The following is a 15,415-nucleotide window of genomic DNA, read 5'->3' as shown; positions in this document are numbered from 1 at the left end:
GGATGTTTGGATGAGGAGCTTGGTTGTCTTCCTAGGGCAGGTGCTGGGGAGCTGTAGGAGGGCTGTGAGGGTTGGCCGAGGGGCGGGGGGGGGGGGGCGGGGGAGCAGCTCTGGGGTTAGAAAGACTCCACCATCTGGGGATCCATGGGCTGGAGGGAGGAGGCTAAGCAAGGGGATAGAGAGAGGAGTCAGGGCCTGTGCTGGGGTCATGCCAGTAGAAAGAGAGGAAGGGATGGAGCAGAGAGATTCAGGGGGCCAAGGGGGTGGTATGGAATCTGGAGATTGACAGCAGTGAGGGGAAGAGAGGCAGGAGGAAGGCTTCCAGCATCCCTCTAGAAGGTGGAGCTGAATGGAGACGGAGAACGCCTGAGGGTGGGGTTAGAGGAAAGATCCTAAGTTTAGTGGGACAGAGAGTGTGACTAGGGGTCTAGGGGTCAAGGAGACACAGCTCTGGGTGGGTCTCCGGAGATTTGATTGGGTGGGAAACAGCCACTCAAAACAGCCCTGAGGGCAAAAAGGGACCATGGAGAGCAGAGGAGGAGCAGGATCAGACCAGGGGTATTTGAGGCCTGGCAGGACAGAGTGGACTGGAGGCCAGGAGGCTGCGGGGGAAGAAGACCACAGCCATTAAGAGGGGGACTCTCTGAAAGCACACCTCACCCTCCTCCATGCAGTCTTCCTGGCTTCACCTCCCCTACTCCTCTCCACAAGCTTGCTACTAAGTTACCAGCTGGGATTCCACTCTCACCATCTACCCTGCCCCAACCCCCCGAGGCCCCGCAAGTGGGGAGTGCAGGGGTCAGGTTAGGCACCCCGCCCCAAGCTGGGACTAGTTGATGAGGACAAATTGGGTGGGGTCGGTGGCTCAGCCACCAGATCTGGGTGGGGGATCCTGGCACCTCCCACTACATCTGTCTTTCTTCCCCGCCCAGGAAGCTACCAGTCCTGTCAGACTTGTCCAGCCCCAGAGGGATCAGTGTAGGCCCTGGGTCTTGCTCCAGTATCCTCGTGGGTGCGGCCAGCACCATGGACACCTCACGGGCTCTGCAGCTCCTCCTGCTCCTGGGTAAGCCCCCAGCTCAGCCGGTTCCCCACCAGCCCCCTTTTCTGCAGCCCAGCAACACCCTCCCTTTCTCTCCTCTGCAGCCTCCGGAGCAGAGGTCCTTGCCTTCCAAGCCTCTTCTGAAATTCAGAGAACCAGTCTCTCCTCAGACCCAGAAAGCTCTTCCCAGGGCCCGGGTGCGAAAGTTCCTTCCATCAATCTCCCCAGCTGGAAATTCCCAGATCAGACGACAGGCTCAAAAGTCTCCACAGATACCTCACTTTCCGAATGGTCTCCCAAGGGGCTGAATTTGAACGATTCCTTTGAGTCCAATATTTCTGCTCAGAGCGAAAACCTGAATCTGGAACCCTTCTCTGGAATCCCTAGTTCCAATGTATCTCCTGACACTTCGGGTTTGCAAGTTGCTGCCCCAAGCCGGGAGCCTTCCTTGTCTGTTAAAACCCCAGCTTCGGGCATTTTTGCTCACTTCCCTGATACTAAAGTCTCTGTGGAGGCCCCAGCTTCAAAATACTCCCCTAAGGATGGGGATCTTGAGTTCTCTGCCCAGAGCCTGGGTTCTAAAGTGTCCTCAGAGGCCCATGTGGGGACAAGCTTCCCCCCTCAGGCGGGGGAGCCTCTTGCAGTCTTGGTGGGGACCACCATCCAGCTCCGGCTGGTTCCAGTCCCCAGCCCTGGCCCCTCACCCCCTCTGGTGGTTTGGCGCCGAGGTTCCAAGGTGTTAGCAGCGGGGGGCCTGGGGGCAGGGGCCCCTCTGACTAGCCTGGACCCCACTTACCGAGACCGCCTACGATTTGACCAGGCCCAAGGGGGCCTGGAGCTCACCTCTGCTCAGCTGAAGGATGCTGGGGTCTACACAGCGGAGGTCATCCGGGCTGGGGTCTCCCGGCAGATCCGGGAGTTCACGGTGGGCGTATATGGTAAGTGGGCTCTGAACTCCAGATTGCTGACTGCAGGGGCCTGCTGGTGGGCAGGTTACCACTGTTCTGCAGCTGTGTCCTCCGTAGAGAAGGGGTTCCTAGACAAGGGAGAGGACTCCTGGGCTAGGAAGAGGCAGAAGAGGAGCTGGGGGTCAAGGCCGATGCTTGAGGGAAGCTGGACCTGGGGACCAAAACTCCTGGGGGCACTGACTCCTGAGTCCCGGAGAGGAGAGAGTTGGGCACTTAGTCTGTGAGAAGAGGATTCCTGGGGCTAAGAGGAGGGCTTAGACGGGGACTCAGCTGGGCCAGGTCCTGGGTGTAAGAGGTGGCAGGGACCCGGTCTTGGACCTAAGGGCCCCAGGGGCTGAGAGCCTAGTCCTGAGCCCGTGCCCCCTCCCCAGAGCCCCTGCCCAAGCTGTCCATGCAGCCCAAGGCTCCGGAGACCCAGGAAGGAGCAGCGGAGCTCCGGCTGCGCTGCATGGGGTGGGGACCGGGTCGCGGGGAGCTGAGCTGGACACGAGACGGACGTGCCCTGGATACAGTGGAGTCTGCGGGAGCAGAGCCACTGCGGATCCGCGCAGAGGGTGACCAGCTTCTCATCGCGCGTCCGGTGCGCAGCGACCACGCCCGGTACACCTGCCGCGTGAACAGCCCCTTCGGCCACACAGAGGCCACGGCCGACGTCAGTGTTTTCTGTGAGTAGGGGGACGCCTCCAGTCGGGGACACGGATCTGAGGGCTTAGGCTCCTGGAGTCCCTAGGGAGGATGTCCCGTCTTCGGAAATCCTGGAGCGGCCCCAGATGACCCTGACCTTCTCGGTTTCAACCCCCTTCCTCTGCCTAGATGGCCCGGATCTGCCGGTCATCACTGTGTCCTCTAACCGAGATGCCAACCCCGCCCAGTATGTCACCGCGGGCAGCAACGTGACCCTGAGCTGCACCGCCGCCTCGCGGCCACCCGCCGACATCACCTGGAGTCTGGCCGACCCCACCGAAGCCGCTGTGCCCGCCGGCCCGCGCCTCCTGCTGCCCGCGGTCCAGCCCGGCCACGCCGGCGCCTACGCCTGTATCGCCAGGAACCCGCGCACCAGCAGCCGCCGCCGCTCGCTGCTGAACCTCACAGTGGCGGGTGAGCAAGGCTGGGCAGGATGCGGGGGCGGGGATGCCCGGGAGAAGGGGCGGTACCAACGAGCGGCTGGGACTCGTGAAGGGGCGGGGCCGGCAGGGAGGGGCGGAGATCTCTGTAGAGGAACAGGGGTGCCCAGGAGAAGGAGAGGAGAAAGGATGGCGAGGAGAAGGGCCTGGGTCATTACCGAGAGGGCGGAGACTTCTGGGCAAGGGGCAATCTCTACAAATCAAGCAGCGGATGTAAATCGCAAAAGACCCTGATGCTGGGAGAGGTTGAAGGTAGGAAGAGAAGGGAGCAACAGAGGATGAGATGGTTGGATGGCATCACCGACTCAATGGACATGAGTCCATTTGAACAAACTCCGGGAGATAGTGAAGGACAGGAAAGCCTGGTGAGCCGCGGTCCATGGGCCCGCAAAGAGTCGGACACGACTGAGCGACTGAACAACAAAGTAAATGACAAAAAGTAGTACTCTTGCCTGGAAAATCCCATGGACGGAGGAGCCTGGTAGGCTGCAGTCCATGGGGTCGCTAAGAGTCTGACACGACTGAGCGACTTCACTTTCACTTTTCACTTTAGTGCATTGGAGAAGGAAATGGCAGCCCACTCCAGTGTTCTTGCCTGGAGAATCCCAGGGACAGGCAAGCCTGGTGGGCTGCCGTCTATGGGGTCGCACAGTCAGACACAACTGAAGCAACTTAGTAGCAGCACCAGCAGGAGATAGGAAAGGGCCTAAGTTGCTTGGGCCAGTAACTGGGATCAGGAAAAGAAGTTACCTGGGAAAGGGGACGGAGTCACAAGAGGAAGGGGCGAATTCATTCTAGAAAGGGACAGGATCATTTTAGAAAAGGGGCAGGGCCCAGTAGGAAGGGCAGGGGTGACAACAAAAGGGAAGGGTCAAAGAGGGGGCCCGAGACCCTGGTGGAAGGGGTGGAGCTAGAAAAGGGGGCGGGGCTACGAGCGGAAGGAAAAGAATCAGAGTGGCAAGATGAAGCTTCCTTAGGAAATCCGGGACCGGTAGTGGGGCTAACCACTTAGCCCTGGAGTTGCCGGAAAGCCAGAGGGGTTTACAGGAGAATGGGCGGGGTCAGTGCCTACTGGGCGGGGTCAGGTGAAGAAGAGGAGTGAAGGGGCTGGGGGCAGAACGGACACAGAGCCGACTGACCCCTTGATCTCTCCCTTTCCTCCATAGATCTGCCCCCTGGGTCCCCTCAGTGCTCAGTCGAAGGGGGTCCTGGGGATCGCAGCCTCCGCTTCCGATGCTCGTGGCCCGGCGGGGCCCCTGCCGCCTCCCTGAAGTTCCAGGGTCTCCCGGAAGGCGTCCAGGAGGGACTGGCGTCCTCTGTGCTCCAGGCAGTGGTCCCCGCCCACCCCCGGCTCAGCGGCGTCTCCGTCACCTGCCTTGCTCGCCACCTGGTGACCACGCGCACGTGCACTGTCACCCCGGGTGAGAGCCTGTGGGATTGCCTTACTGTTTCCCCCGAGGAGGAGCGGGTACTGCTTTGGTCCTTCAGGACTCGAGGGAGGGGGATTTCCTCTGTTTTTAACCCTACAGATGTTCGGAGGTTTTCTCTATACCTCAAGCAGGGGCCGGTCCAAAATTTCTTTCCTGGACCCACCAAGAGAACTGACACTTTCCCACGTGTTCAGAGCAACAAATGGTTGAGAATAGTATGACCTGGTCTGTTGCACGTACTTCATAAGTCCTCGTTAAGAAAGACGAATGAATGAGGGAGAGAGTGAAAGGGCAGATCTTCCTCTTGTGGCTAAGGTACCCTATTAGATTCACCAAAAGGCGCAGGACTCCTTCTTTGACTTTCTTACTCGGGTTTCTTCCGCCTGCAGAGGCCCCCCGAAAGGTCCTGCTTCACCCGATCGTAGAGGAGACACGGTCCGGAGAGGCAGAGGTAGCGCTGCAGGCGTCTGGCTGTCCCCCACCTTCCCGAGCATCCTGGGCCCGGGAAGGGCGGCCCCTGGCCCCAGGAGGCGCGGGACGCCTGCGGCTCACCGAGGATGGGCGGAGACTTCTCATTGGCAACTTCAGCCTGGATCGGGACCTGGGAAATTACTCCGTGTTGTGCAGTGGGGCGCTGGGTGCTGGGGCCGACAAGATCACCCTCATTGGTGAGTCCCACCTTTTCCCAGAACCTCTCTTCTCCCAAACCCAGGAGACTGGGATTCCAGCCAGTTCCTCCCTCAGACCTAGGGCTCCAGACCCCCAGTCCCTCCTCCCTCAGACACACAAATCTTGGTCCTGGGCCTCCTCCAACCCCAGACCCTAGGATTCCCACCCCCATTTCCCTGATCCCTCAGGGAATCATGGACCCCAGTCACTTCTTCCAGGGAACCCTCAGACCCTTGCTTCTTCAGACCCAAGAGTCCAGGCCCCCAGTCTCTTCCTTTCTCAGATCCAGGAGTTGGGGTCTCCAGACCCTCTGCTTCTAGGACTTAGGAGTCCAGGTCTGTGACCCCTGTTCCTCTCCCTCTTGGACCGGTGGATCCAGCTTCCACCTTGACCCCCCTCACCCCCCCAGGACCATCCATCTCCTCGTGGAGGCTGCAGAGAACCCGGGACGCAGCAGTGCTGACTTGGGATGTGGAGCGCGGGGCCCTGATCAGCCGTTTCCAGATCCAGGCACAGGTGGAGGGCCCTGACCCGGGCAGAGCCATCGCCTCGGACTGGGTCTCCCTGCTCATCCTGGGGCCTCGGGAGCGTTCAGCTGTGGTACCCCTCCCTCTTCAGAATCCCAGGACCTGGGTCTTTCGTATCCTGCCCACCCTGGGGGGCCAGCCAGGGATGCCCTCCCAAAGCCAGATCTACCAGGCCGGTGAGTTGGAGCCTTTCTCCTGGACTTCCCCATCTCAAGTCTCTTTAAGTTGGATCTTCCTTCTTTCTTTGCGTTAGTTTCCTGGGGTTGCCGTAATTAGGTACCTTGAATTGTGTGGCTGGAAACAACAGCAATGTATTCTCTGCCAACTCTGGAAGCCAGGAGTCTGTGCAGGGTCAGGCTGCCTCTGAGATTGTTGAGTTGTTTTTCTTTTTCCTGTACTGTGTTCCTTGCGGTGCACAGGCTTCTCTTGTGGAACCTGGGCTCTAGAGCGTGTGCGCTTTTCTTTAGTTGTGACCCACAGAGCTTAGCTGCCTGTGGCCTGTAGAATCTTATCTCCTCTGACCAGGGATCGAACCGCACATCCGATCTGAATAAGGCAGATTCTTTTTTTAAATTAATTCTAAAATTTTGACTGCACTGGGGCTTCATTGAAGCCCACAGGCTTAGTTGCCCCAAAGCACGTTGTATCTTAGTTCCCCAGTGAGGGAGCAAACCCACATCCCATGCATTGGAAGGCAGATTCTTAACCGCAGGACCCCAGGGAAGTCCCTGCCTCTGAGATTCTACGAAGAATCCTCACTTGCCTCCTTCTAGCTTCTGATATGGAGAAGGCAATGGCACCCCACTCCAGTACTCTTACCTGGAAAATCCCATGGACGGAGGAGGCTGGTGGGCTGCAGTCCATGGTGTCACTAAGAGTTGGACACCACTGAGCGACTTCACTTTCACTTTTCACTTTCATGCATTGGAGAAGGAAATAGCAACCCACTCCAGTATTCTTGCCTGGAGAATCCCAGGGATGGGGGAGCCTGGTGGGCTGCTGTCTCTGTGGTCACACAGAGTTGGACACGACTGAAGCGACTTAGCAGCAGCAGCAGCAGCAGCTTCTGATAAAGCGAAAGTGAAAGTCCCTCAGTCATGTCCGACCCTTTGCGACCCCATGGACTATATACTTCATGGAATTTTCCAGGCCAGAATACTGGAGTGGGTACCGTTCCCTTCGCCAGGGGATCTTCCCAACCCAGAGATCAGACCCAGGTCTCCCGTATTGCAGGCAGATTCTTTACCAGCTGAGCCACCAGGGACCCTCTATCTTCTGATAGTGACTGTTAATCCTTGACATTACTCCAGCCTCTGCTTCTAGCCTCTCACAGTCTCTTCCTCCTCCCTGTATGTGTCTCTGTCTTCCTGTAAGGACACAAGTCATATCCGATGAGGACCCACCCTCATGATCTCATCTTGACTTGATTGGTTGAATTGTGCTCCCCCATGCAAAAGATACAGTAGCCCCTTTATCCTCAGTTTTTATTTCCAAAGTTTCAGTTACCAGGGGTCAGCTGTGGTCTTAAAATATTCAATGGAAAATCTCAGAAATAAATGATTCATACTAGGTTTCTCAAGAGGCAGGTCAGGTAGTCTGGTATTCCCATCTCTTTCAGAATTTTCCACAGTTTATTGTGATCCACACAGTCAAAGGCTTTGGCATAGTCAATAAAGCAGAAATAGATGTTTTTCTGGAACTCTCTTGCTTTTTCCATGATCCAGCGGGTGTTGGCAATTTGATCTCTGGTTCCTCTGCCTTTTCTAAAACCAGCTTGAGCATCTTGAAGTTCATGGTTCACGTATTGCTGAAGCCTGGCTTGGAGAATTTTGAGCATTACTTTACTATTGTATGAGATGAGTGCAATTGTGCGGTAGTTTGAGCATTCTTTGGCATTCCCTTTCTTTGGGATTGGAATGAAAATGGGCCTTTTCCAGTCCTGTGGCCACTGCTGAGTTTTCCAAATTTGCTGGCATATTGAGTGCAGCACTTTCACAGAATCATCTTTCAGGATTTGAAATAGCTCTACTGGAATTCCATCACCTCCACTAGCTTTGTTCATAGTGATGCTTTCTAAGGCCCACTAGACTTCACATTCCAGAATGTCTGGCTCTAGGTGAGTGATCACACCTTCGTGATTATCTTGGTCGTGAAGATCTTTTTTGTACAGTTCTTCTGTGTATTCTTGCCACCTCTTCTTAATATTTTCTGCTTCTATTAGGTCCATACCATTTCTGTCCTTTATCGAGCCCATCTTTGCATGAAATGTTCCCTTAGTATCTCTAATTTTCTTAAAGAGATATCTAGTCTTTCCCATTCTGTTGTTTTCCTTTATTTCTTTGCCTTGATCACTGAGGAAGGCTTTCTTATCTCTCCTTGCTATTCTTTGGAACTCTGAATTCAGATGTTTATATCTTTCCTTTTCTCCTTTGCTTTTCTCTTCTCTTCTTTTCACAGCTATTTGTAAGGCCTCCCCAGACAGCCATTTTGCTTTTTTGCATTTCTTTCCATGGGGATGGTCTTGATCCCTGTCTCCTGTACAGTGTCACGAACCTCAATCCATAGTTCATCAGGCACTCTGTCTGTCAGATCTAGTCCCTTAAATCTATTTCCCACTTCTACTGTATAATCATAAGGAATTTGATTTAGGTCATACCTGAATGGTCTAGTGGTTTTCCCTACTTTCTTCAATTTAAGTCTGAATTTGGCAATAAGGAGTTCATGATCTGAGCCACAGTCAGCTCCCAGTCTTGTTTTTGCTGACTGTATAGAGCTTCTTCATCTTTGGCTGCAAAGAATATAATCAGTCGGATTTCGGTGTTGACCATCTGGTGATGTCCATGTGTAGAGTCTTCTCTTGTGTTGTTGGAAGAGGGTGTTTGCTATGACCAGTGCGTTCTCTTGGCAAAACTCTATTAGCCTTTGCCCTGCTTCATTCCGCATTGCAAGGCCAAATTTGCCTGTTACCCCAGGTGTTTCTTGGATTCTGAAAGAGATGGGAATACCAGACCACCTGACCTGCCTCTTGAGAAACCTATATGCAGGTCAGGAAGCAACAGTTAGAACTGGACGTGGAACAACAGACTGGTTCCAAATAAGAAAAGGAGTACATCAAGGCTATATATTATCACCCTGCTTATTTAACTTATATGCTGAGTACATCATGAGAAACACCGAGCTGGATGAAGCACAAGTTGGAATCAAGATTGCCGGGAGAAATATCAATGACCTCAGATATGCAGATGATACCACCCTTATGGCAGAAAGTGAAGAGGAACTAAAAAACCTCTTGATGAAAGTGAAAGAAGAGAGTGAAAAAGTTGGCTTCAAGCTCAACATTCAGAAAATGAAGATCATGGCATCTGGTCCCATCACTTTATTGGAAATAGATGGGGAAATAGTGGAAACAGTGTCAGACTTTATCTTTTTGGGCTCCAAAATTACTGCAGATGGTGACTGCAGCCATGAAATTAAAAGACACTTACTCCTTGGAAGGAAAGTTATGACCAACCTAGATAGCATATTGAAAAGCAGAAACATTACTTTGCCAACAAAGGTCCGTCTAGTCAAGGCTATGCTTTTTCCAGTAGTCATGTATGGATTTGGGAGTTGGACTGTGAAGAAAGCTGAGCACCAAAGAATTGATGCTTTTGAACTGTGGTGTTGGAGAAGACTCTTGAGAGTCCCTTGGACTGCAAGGAGATCCAACCAGTCCATTCTAAAGATCAGTCCTGGGTGTTCTTTGGGAGGACTGATGGTAAAGCTGAAGCTCCAATATTTTGGCCACTTCAAGCTAAGAGTTGACTCACTGGAAAAGACTTTACTGGGAGGGATTGGGGGCAGGAGAAGAAGGGGACAACAGAGGATGAGATGGCTGGATGGCATCACCGACTTGATGGACATGAGTTTGAGTGAACTCCGGGAGGGGATGATGGACAGGGAGGCCTGGCGTGCTGCAGCAATTCATGGGGTCGCAAAAAGTTGGACACAACTGAGTGACTGAACTGAACTGAACTGAAGTTTGAAATTGCGTGCCTGAGTAGCGCGATGAGATCTCACACCGTCCACTCCATCTCACCTGGGAAGTGAGTCGTCCCTTTGTCCAGCTTATCCTGCCTGTTAGTTACTTTGAAACTGTCTCAGTTGTCAGATCAGCTGTCAAGGTATGTCAGGGCTTGTGTTCAGGAAACCCTTGTTTCACTTATTAATGACCCCAAAGGGCCAGAGTAGTGATGCTGGGAAAAATGTAGATACATAGCTGTGTGACCTTATTTGGAAATGAAGTCTTTGCATATTCAAGATGTTGACTTGATTACATCTGCAAAGACTGTATTTCCAAGTAAAGTCACGTTCACGGGGACTATTATCTTTTGGGGGAGGAGACAATTAGTAACACTCTCCAACTTCCTTTTCAAAATTTTTATTGATTTAGTTAGCTGCATCAGTCTTAGTTGCAACACACGGGACCTTCTTTGCATTGCGCAGGATCTTTCATGGCAGTGCGCAGACTCTCTAGCTGTGAAGCGTGGGGGTTTCAGTAGTTGCGAATACTCTGAGCTTCTAAGTACTGGATGCGTCCTTCCTTAGCTCTCTTCTCCACCTATATTTCTCCCCAGTGTGGCCTTTCCACTCTCACTGCCTTAAATATCATCAATACTCAGATGAGGCTCAAATATCTGATCTCCAGCCCAGACCTCTGAACTGCAGACTTGAAAAGCCACCTCCCTACTTGTCATCTTCACTTTGAATGTCCAACTGACATTTCAGACTTTACATGTCCAAAATAAACCTCTTGATGTTTCTCCAAACTATACCCTGCCCACCCAGCTCCTGTCAACTCTCCAGTCTTTCTGTCCTGGAAAATGGTACCACCCACATGCTGACATCACCTGTAATATCCCAAATATCTCCAGAGTCCCATCACTTCCTTCCAAAATGCTTTTTTTTTTTTTGAGTTTTAAATTTTTTATTTTTTAAACCATGAAAGTATGATAATACCTTTACAGGAGACTTTGAAAATACAGAACAAAGTTACACGTAGTTCAACTGTATATTGCAATTATTTTCTAAGTAGATAAATTAAGATATTTAGCTGGACTTTCAATATCACACTCAAAAATTAATAGAATGTATAGACAGAAAAGTAGAAGGATATAGTAGATCTGAAAAGCACTATGAGCCAATCCAACATAATTAAAATTTATACAATTTTCACACAAGAGCAGGGTACAAATTCTATTCCAAAATGCTTTCTTAATCATCTGCTTCTTTCCATCTTCACTTCTACACTCTGGTCAGGCACCACAGTCCTCTCTTTCCTGGACTGCAGTAGCCATTTTCTTGGTGTCTTTATGCCCCCTCTTGCCAGCCTACAGTCCATCCTCCAAGTAGATGCCAAAGTTATGCAAATCAAACCATGTTGCTGCTGCCTTGCTTAAAAGCCTTTCATGCCCAGGCTCTGGCCCCTCTTAATCCCTCTAACCTCAACCCTTACCTCTTCCACCTTCATTCCATATCCTCCACCCACACTGGCCTTCATTGAACACAGATAACTCTTTCCTGCTTCTGAGTCTGCATTTTCTGTTCCCTCTGCTTGGAACACCCTTGTCCCCCTGTTTAGCATGCCTGGCTCCCTATTCCCCAGGTCTTTGCTCAAATGTTACTTCCTCGAGGACCTTCCCTCACCAGCTTTTCTAAATGTCACCTCCTGTTCCATTAGTTCTATCTTTTGTTGTTGTTCAGTGGCTAAGTCGTGTCTGACGCAACAGCATGGACTACAGCATGCCAGACTCCCGTCCTTCACTATCCCCAGGAGTTTGCTCAAGTTCATGTCCATTGTATTGGTAGATGCCATCCATCCATCTCATCCTCTGCCACCCCCTTCTCCTTTTGCCTTCAATCTTTCCCAGTATCAGGGTCTTTCCCGATGAGTAGGCTCTTCGCATCAGGTGGCCAAAGGATTAGCACTTTAGTTTCAGCAGCAGTCCTTCCAATGCATATTCAGTGTTGATTTCCTTTAGAATTGACTGGTTTGATCTCCTTGAAGTGCAAGGGACTCTCAAGAGTCTTCTCTAGCACAATTTAGAAGCATCAATCCTTTGGCGCTCAGCCTTCTTTCTGGTCCAGTTCTCACATCTGTACATGACAACTAGAAAAACCAGAGCTTTGACTGTAGGGACCTTTGCCAGCAAAATGATGTGTCTGCTTTTGCTCCGGAAAGCAGAGACATCAAAAGCAATTTTCTCTCATAGCACATTTATTTTTTCTTCTGAACACAATCTGTAATTATGTTATCTATTGACACATTTGTTTCTGATTTCCCTCCTAATATTAATATCAACCCACAGGAAAGCGGGTTTCTTGGTTTGCTCACCAATGGATCTTCACCACCTGACAGAATGCCAGACACACTACAGTCATTCAGGAAACGTTTAGTGAACTGAGGGTGTAAGGGGTCTTAGATTCCTGGGTTCTGACGAGCGGAGGGTTGAGGCAGAAGGCTCAGGAAACAGGTCCAGCTTTGGTTCCTTTCCCCTTACTCCCTTTCTCTTGGTTTCTTCCAGGTCCCACCCTGGGCCCCGGGGCCATCGCTGGCATCGTTCTGGGGTCCCTACTAGGCCTGGCGCTCCTGGCAGCTCTTCTCCTCCTGTGCATCTGCTGTCTGTGCCGCTTTCGAAGTAAGTGGGGAACCCACCCCTGAAAAGAGTCCCACTGGTTCAGCCTCTGAACCAATCAGCAGCAGTTACCTCCAGTCCATTTAATCCACCTTCAGCCCAGCTTCCTTTGCCATTGACTGAATGGGCATGTGGGCACACCAATCAAGTGTTCCTATTTCTCTTCCTCTTCCCTTGCCCAGGAGAGGTGCATAAGAAAAAGAAGCAACCCGGCACATGGACCCCTGTAGTCCCCCAACCGGAAAAGAAGGTGCAGGGCTTGACCCCAGTGCACACCCCACAGCCTCTGCCCCTCAAAGTACCACTGGAGAACCCTAGCCCAATCAGGGCCCACCCAGTGAGTATGGGTGCCCCAGGGTCCTAGAATGGGGGTGGAAATTTTTGTGTTTTAGTCAGGTGGAGGAGATGGTCAGAATTCTCTTCCTCCAGCTTTTTTTGTTGGTTCAGAAAGTTGATAGATTTTCCCTCTCTCTCTCTCTCTTTTTTTTTTTTTTTTGATACACAGAAGTTGGACAGGACTTTCCATTATATATATATATATGCATGAAATTCCAATTTTCCCAAAATGCCTTCATTCATTTCCATAAAAATTGGGAAACTTCCATTTTCTCTCTGAAGTGGGATAGAACATCTCTTCCCCATAAAATTTGAGTTGTTGCATGCCTTATTTCTCCCAAGGGTGACTAGACCTTTTTCCCCCCTTGCAAATGTTGGGAACTCAGCTAATTTTGGAATGGTGCGAGCTAGCGCTGGGAAAGGGTGAGTTATGTCACATCCAGGGTAACTTTTGTGGTTGTTCCCCGTCCCTCTTCTTTCTTCTAGGCCACCGGCATGCCTCCAGGTGGGGACCCCAAAACCGTTCGGACGGCTACACAGGTGTGAGCTGGCCGAGTGGCTCGCTCTGTGCAGGACTTTGGGGGCGGGACTTCCTGTTTCGCCTTCGTAGCAGTCAGGGACTTCCTGTCCCACTATGATTGATGGTTTGACCTGGAAAGTGGGACTTCCCGTCTCCCTCTCTCAGCGCCCAGGAAGATTCTCCCTGTATTCATGCAACTAAGGAGATGGGACTCCACGGCTGGGAGGGACTCCTGCTAACCGAACAGTGTGGTTTGTACATCCTTCAAGCGGGCAAGGGTCTGTGGCGGCCGGGCAGGGCGTGCTGTGCAGCTGGGAGCTGGAGAGGGTGCCCTGCCTCATTCTCTGGAAAGGTCTTCCTATATCGATGTTTGCCTCCTCCAGGCTACGCCCCATCCAGTTCCCAGAATCTTCATCTCAAATCAGATCACATACCTCTTCTCTTTAAGCCCTTCTAGGGCTGCCCATTGCCCTTCAGATATTGTCCAAGCTCCTCATTGGGACCTTTGAAGCCTAGCGGTTTGGCCTCTGTTGGCCTCTCTAACCTCTCGTTCCAGAAATTTCACCCCTGCTTCTCTTCTTCATACTTTAGTTTGCCTCCAGGCCTTTGTTCTAGAGTTTACTGCACCTGGAGCAGGATTCTTTGCTCTGCATCATTAATATTTCAAGTATAAAGGGAAATGTTATCATCTTAGAGGACCCTTCTCTAACCCATGACCCAAACCTGTCTTGGCTATGAATTAGGTCCTAGAGGCTCTGAACTTCCTGCTTCTTGTATGTAAATATGTAATTACTTGTTTAACCTCTGACTTCCTCTCTGAACTGAGAGTTACACAAAGGTAGAGACCATGTCGTTATCACCAGCATTTAACACAGAGTTTGGCACAAAAACATCCATAAGTATTTGTCATCTGATCAACTGTCTGGGGCCAGTGAAATTCAGGGCTTGTTGCTGCTCTCCCCAGCAGGATGACTTCCTTTTCCAATTGAGTTTCTCACTGGAAATGGAAAGAGTGCATCAATGAAGATTATTTTGGCTATAAGTAATAAAGTAAATGAGGGAAAGAAATATGGAGGTAGGTAGTTTCAGTGTGGCTCAACAACTTAGTGACACCATCAAGTATTTGGTTTCTTTGGGTCCTTCTGCTTTGCCACCCTCAGTGTGTTAGCATATTGTCTCAAGTAACAAGATGGCTGCTGCAGCTCCAGGCATCACATCTTCACACAACTGTATCTAATGACAAAAGGAAGGGAGCAGGGTTCCTTTCCTCACATGAATGAGGCGAAAATTTCCTGGAAGCCTGATAGCAAACTTCCCTTAAGTCTCATTGACCAAGCCATATCACTGTGAGGGAGGCTGGGAAACCAAATGTCTCAGTCTGTGTCATGGAAGGTGGGCAAAGATGAAATTGTAAACAAATAAATTAAAGCATAGGCAACAATATCTGTCTCAGGGGAAGAAAGGATGTGAGCCATTCTGGCTAAAGTTTGGTGTGAAAGAGGCCTTTGGAAAATAGAGACCTTGGATCTTTTTAGAAAGGTGATGGCTGGAGTCCTGGAACCTCTACATCTCTTCTATGTCAGTGAGAATTTTCATTTCTTTTGTAATCACTAGAAATTGAAAACCTAACTTGAGTTGGTTTAAACATACATTGGACTTTATTGCTTATGTAAGTGAAGGTAGGCACCAGGTAAATTTTGATCCAGTTGTTCAAATGATGTCATCAAGGACTCAGTTTCTCTAGACTTTCCACTCTGCATTCCATGGTGTTTCTATCACTCGCAGGCTCCATGTATTGTCTTCCCCACCAGTGCTATCCCCATAGACCCAAGATCTCTCCATGTGATGGAGAATGGACATCTGCAGATCTTGACTTCATACCATTGAGCCACATTATCCCAACAGAAGAGCAGCTCTTCCTGGGAAATCCACACTGCTCTGGTGTTCCTTCTCTCATTAGCCTGGCTGGGCCATGTGCCACCTCTGAACCAGTCACAGTGGGAAACGGGCTATGCCGAGTAGCTTCAGCCAATCAGGGGCCACCTCTGTAAATAGGTCAATTCCACATCTACCAAAGAGAAAGGGGAGGGCAGAAGTGACGCTGGGGAGGCACCACCAATGACCA

General features: G+C 51.0%; 1 protein-coding gene across 1 annotated transcript; it reads left to right on the top strand.

Annotated features, from left to right (window-relative positions):
* The first annotated feature begins 936 nt into the window (after nt 1-936).
* On the top strand, nt 937-15,042 carry VSIG10L (V-set and immunoglobulin domain containing 10 like). The gene is made up of 10 exons (XM_069551435.1): nt 937-1,066; nt 1,147-1,980; nt 2,382-2,675; nt 2,824-3,108; nt 4,301-4,555; nt 4,954-5,232; nt 5,643-5,936; nt 12,324-12,437; nt 12,617-12,771; nt 13,257-15,042. The coding sequence occupies exons 1-10, from the start codon at nt 1,027-1,029 to the stop codon at nt 13,314-13,316; spliced, it is 2,610 nt and encodes an 869-aa protein (XP_069407536.1). The 5' UTR covers nt 937-1,026; the 3' UTR covers nt 13,317-15,042.
* The last annotated feature ends 373 nt before the right edge of the window (nt 15,043-15,415 follow it).

This window comes from Ovis canadensis, chromosome 14 (genome assembly GCF_042477335.2).
Source record: "Ovis canadensis isolate MfBH-ARS-UI-01 breed Bighorn chromosome 14, ARS-UI_OviCan_v2, whole genome shotgun sequence".
Lineage (NCBI taxonomy): Eukaryota > Metazoa > Chordata > Mammalia > Artiodactyla > Bovidae > Ovis > Ovis canadensis.
Note: the sequence above shows the minus strand (reverse complement) of the source record. Positions and strands in the feature narration are given on the sequence as shown.

What these genes read in the sequence shown, in the direction of transcription:
- VSIG10L (XM_069551435.1), top strand. Translation starts at nt 1,027, where the DNA reads ATGGACACCTCACGGGCTCTGCAGCTCCTCCTGCTCCTGG. An exon ending in CACGTGCACTGTCACCCCGG is followed by an intron (nt 4,556 to 4,953) that starts GTGAGAGCCTGT and finishes TTCCGCCTGCAG; the next exon opens with AGGCCCCCCGAAAGGTCCTG. An exon ending in GCCCAATCAGGGCCCACCCA is followed by an intron (nt 12,772 to 13,256) that starts GTGAGTATGGGT and finishes TCTTTCTTCTAG; the next exon opens with GCCACCGGCATGCCTCCAGG.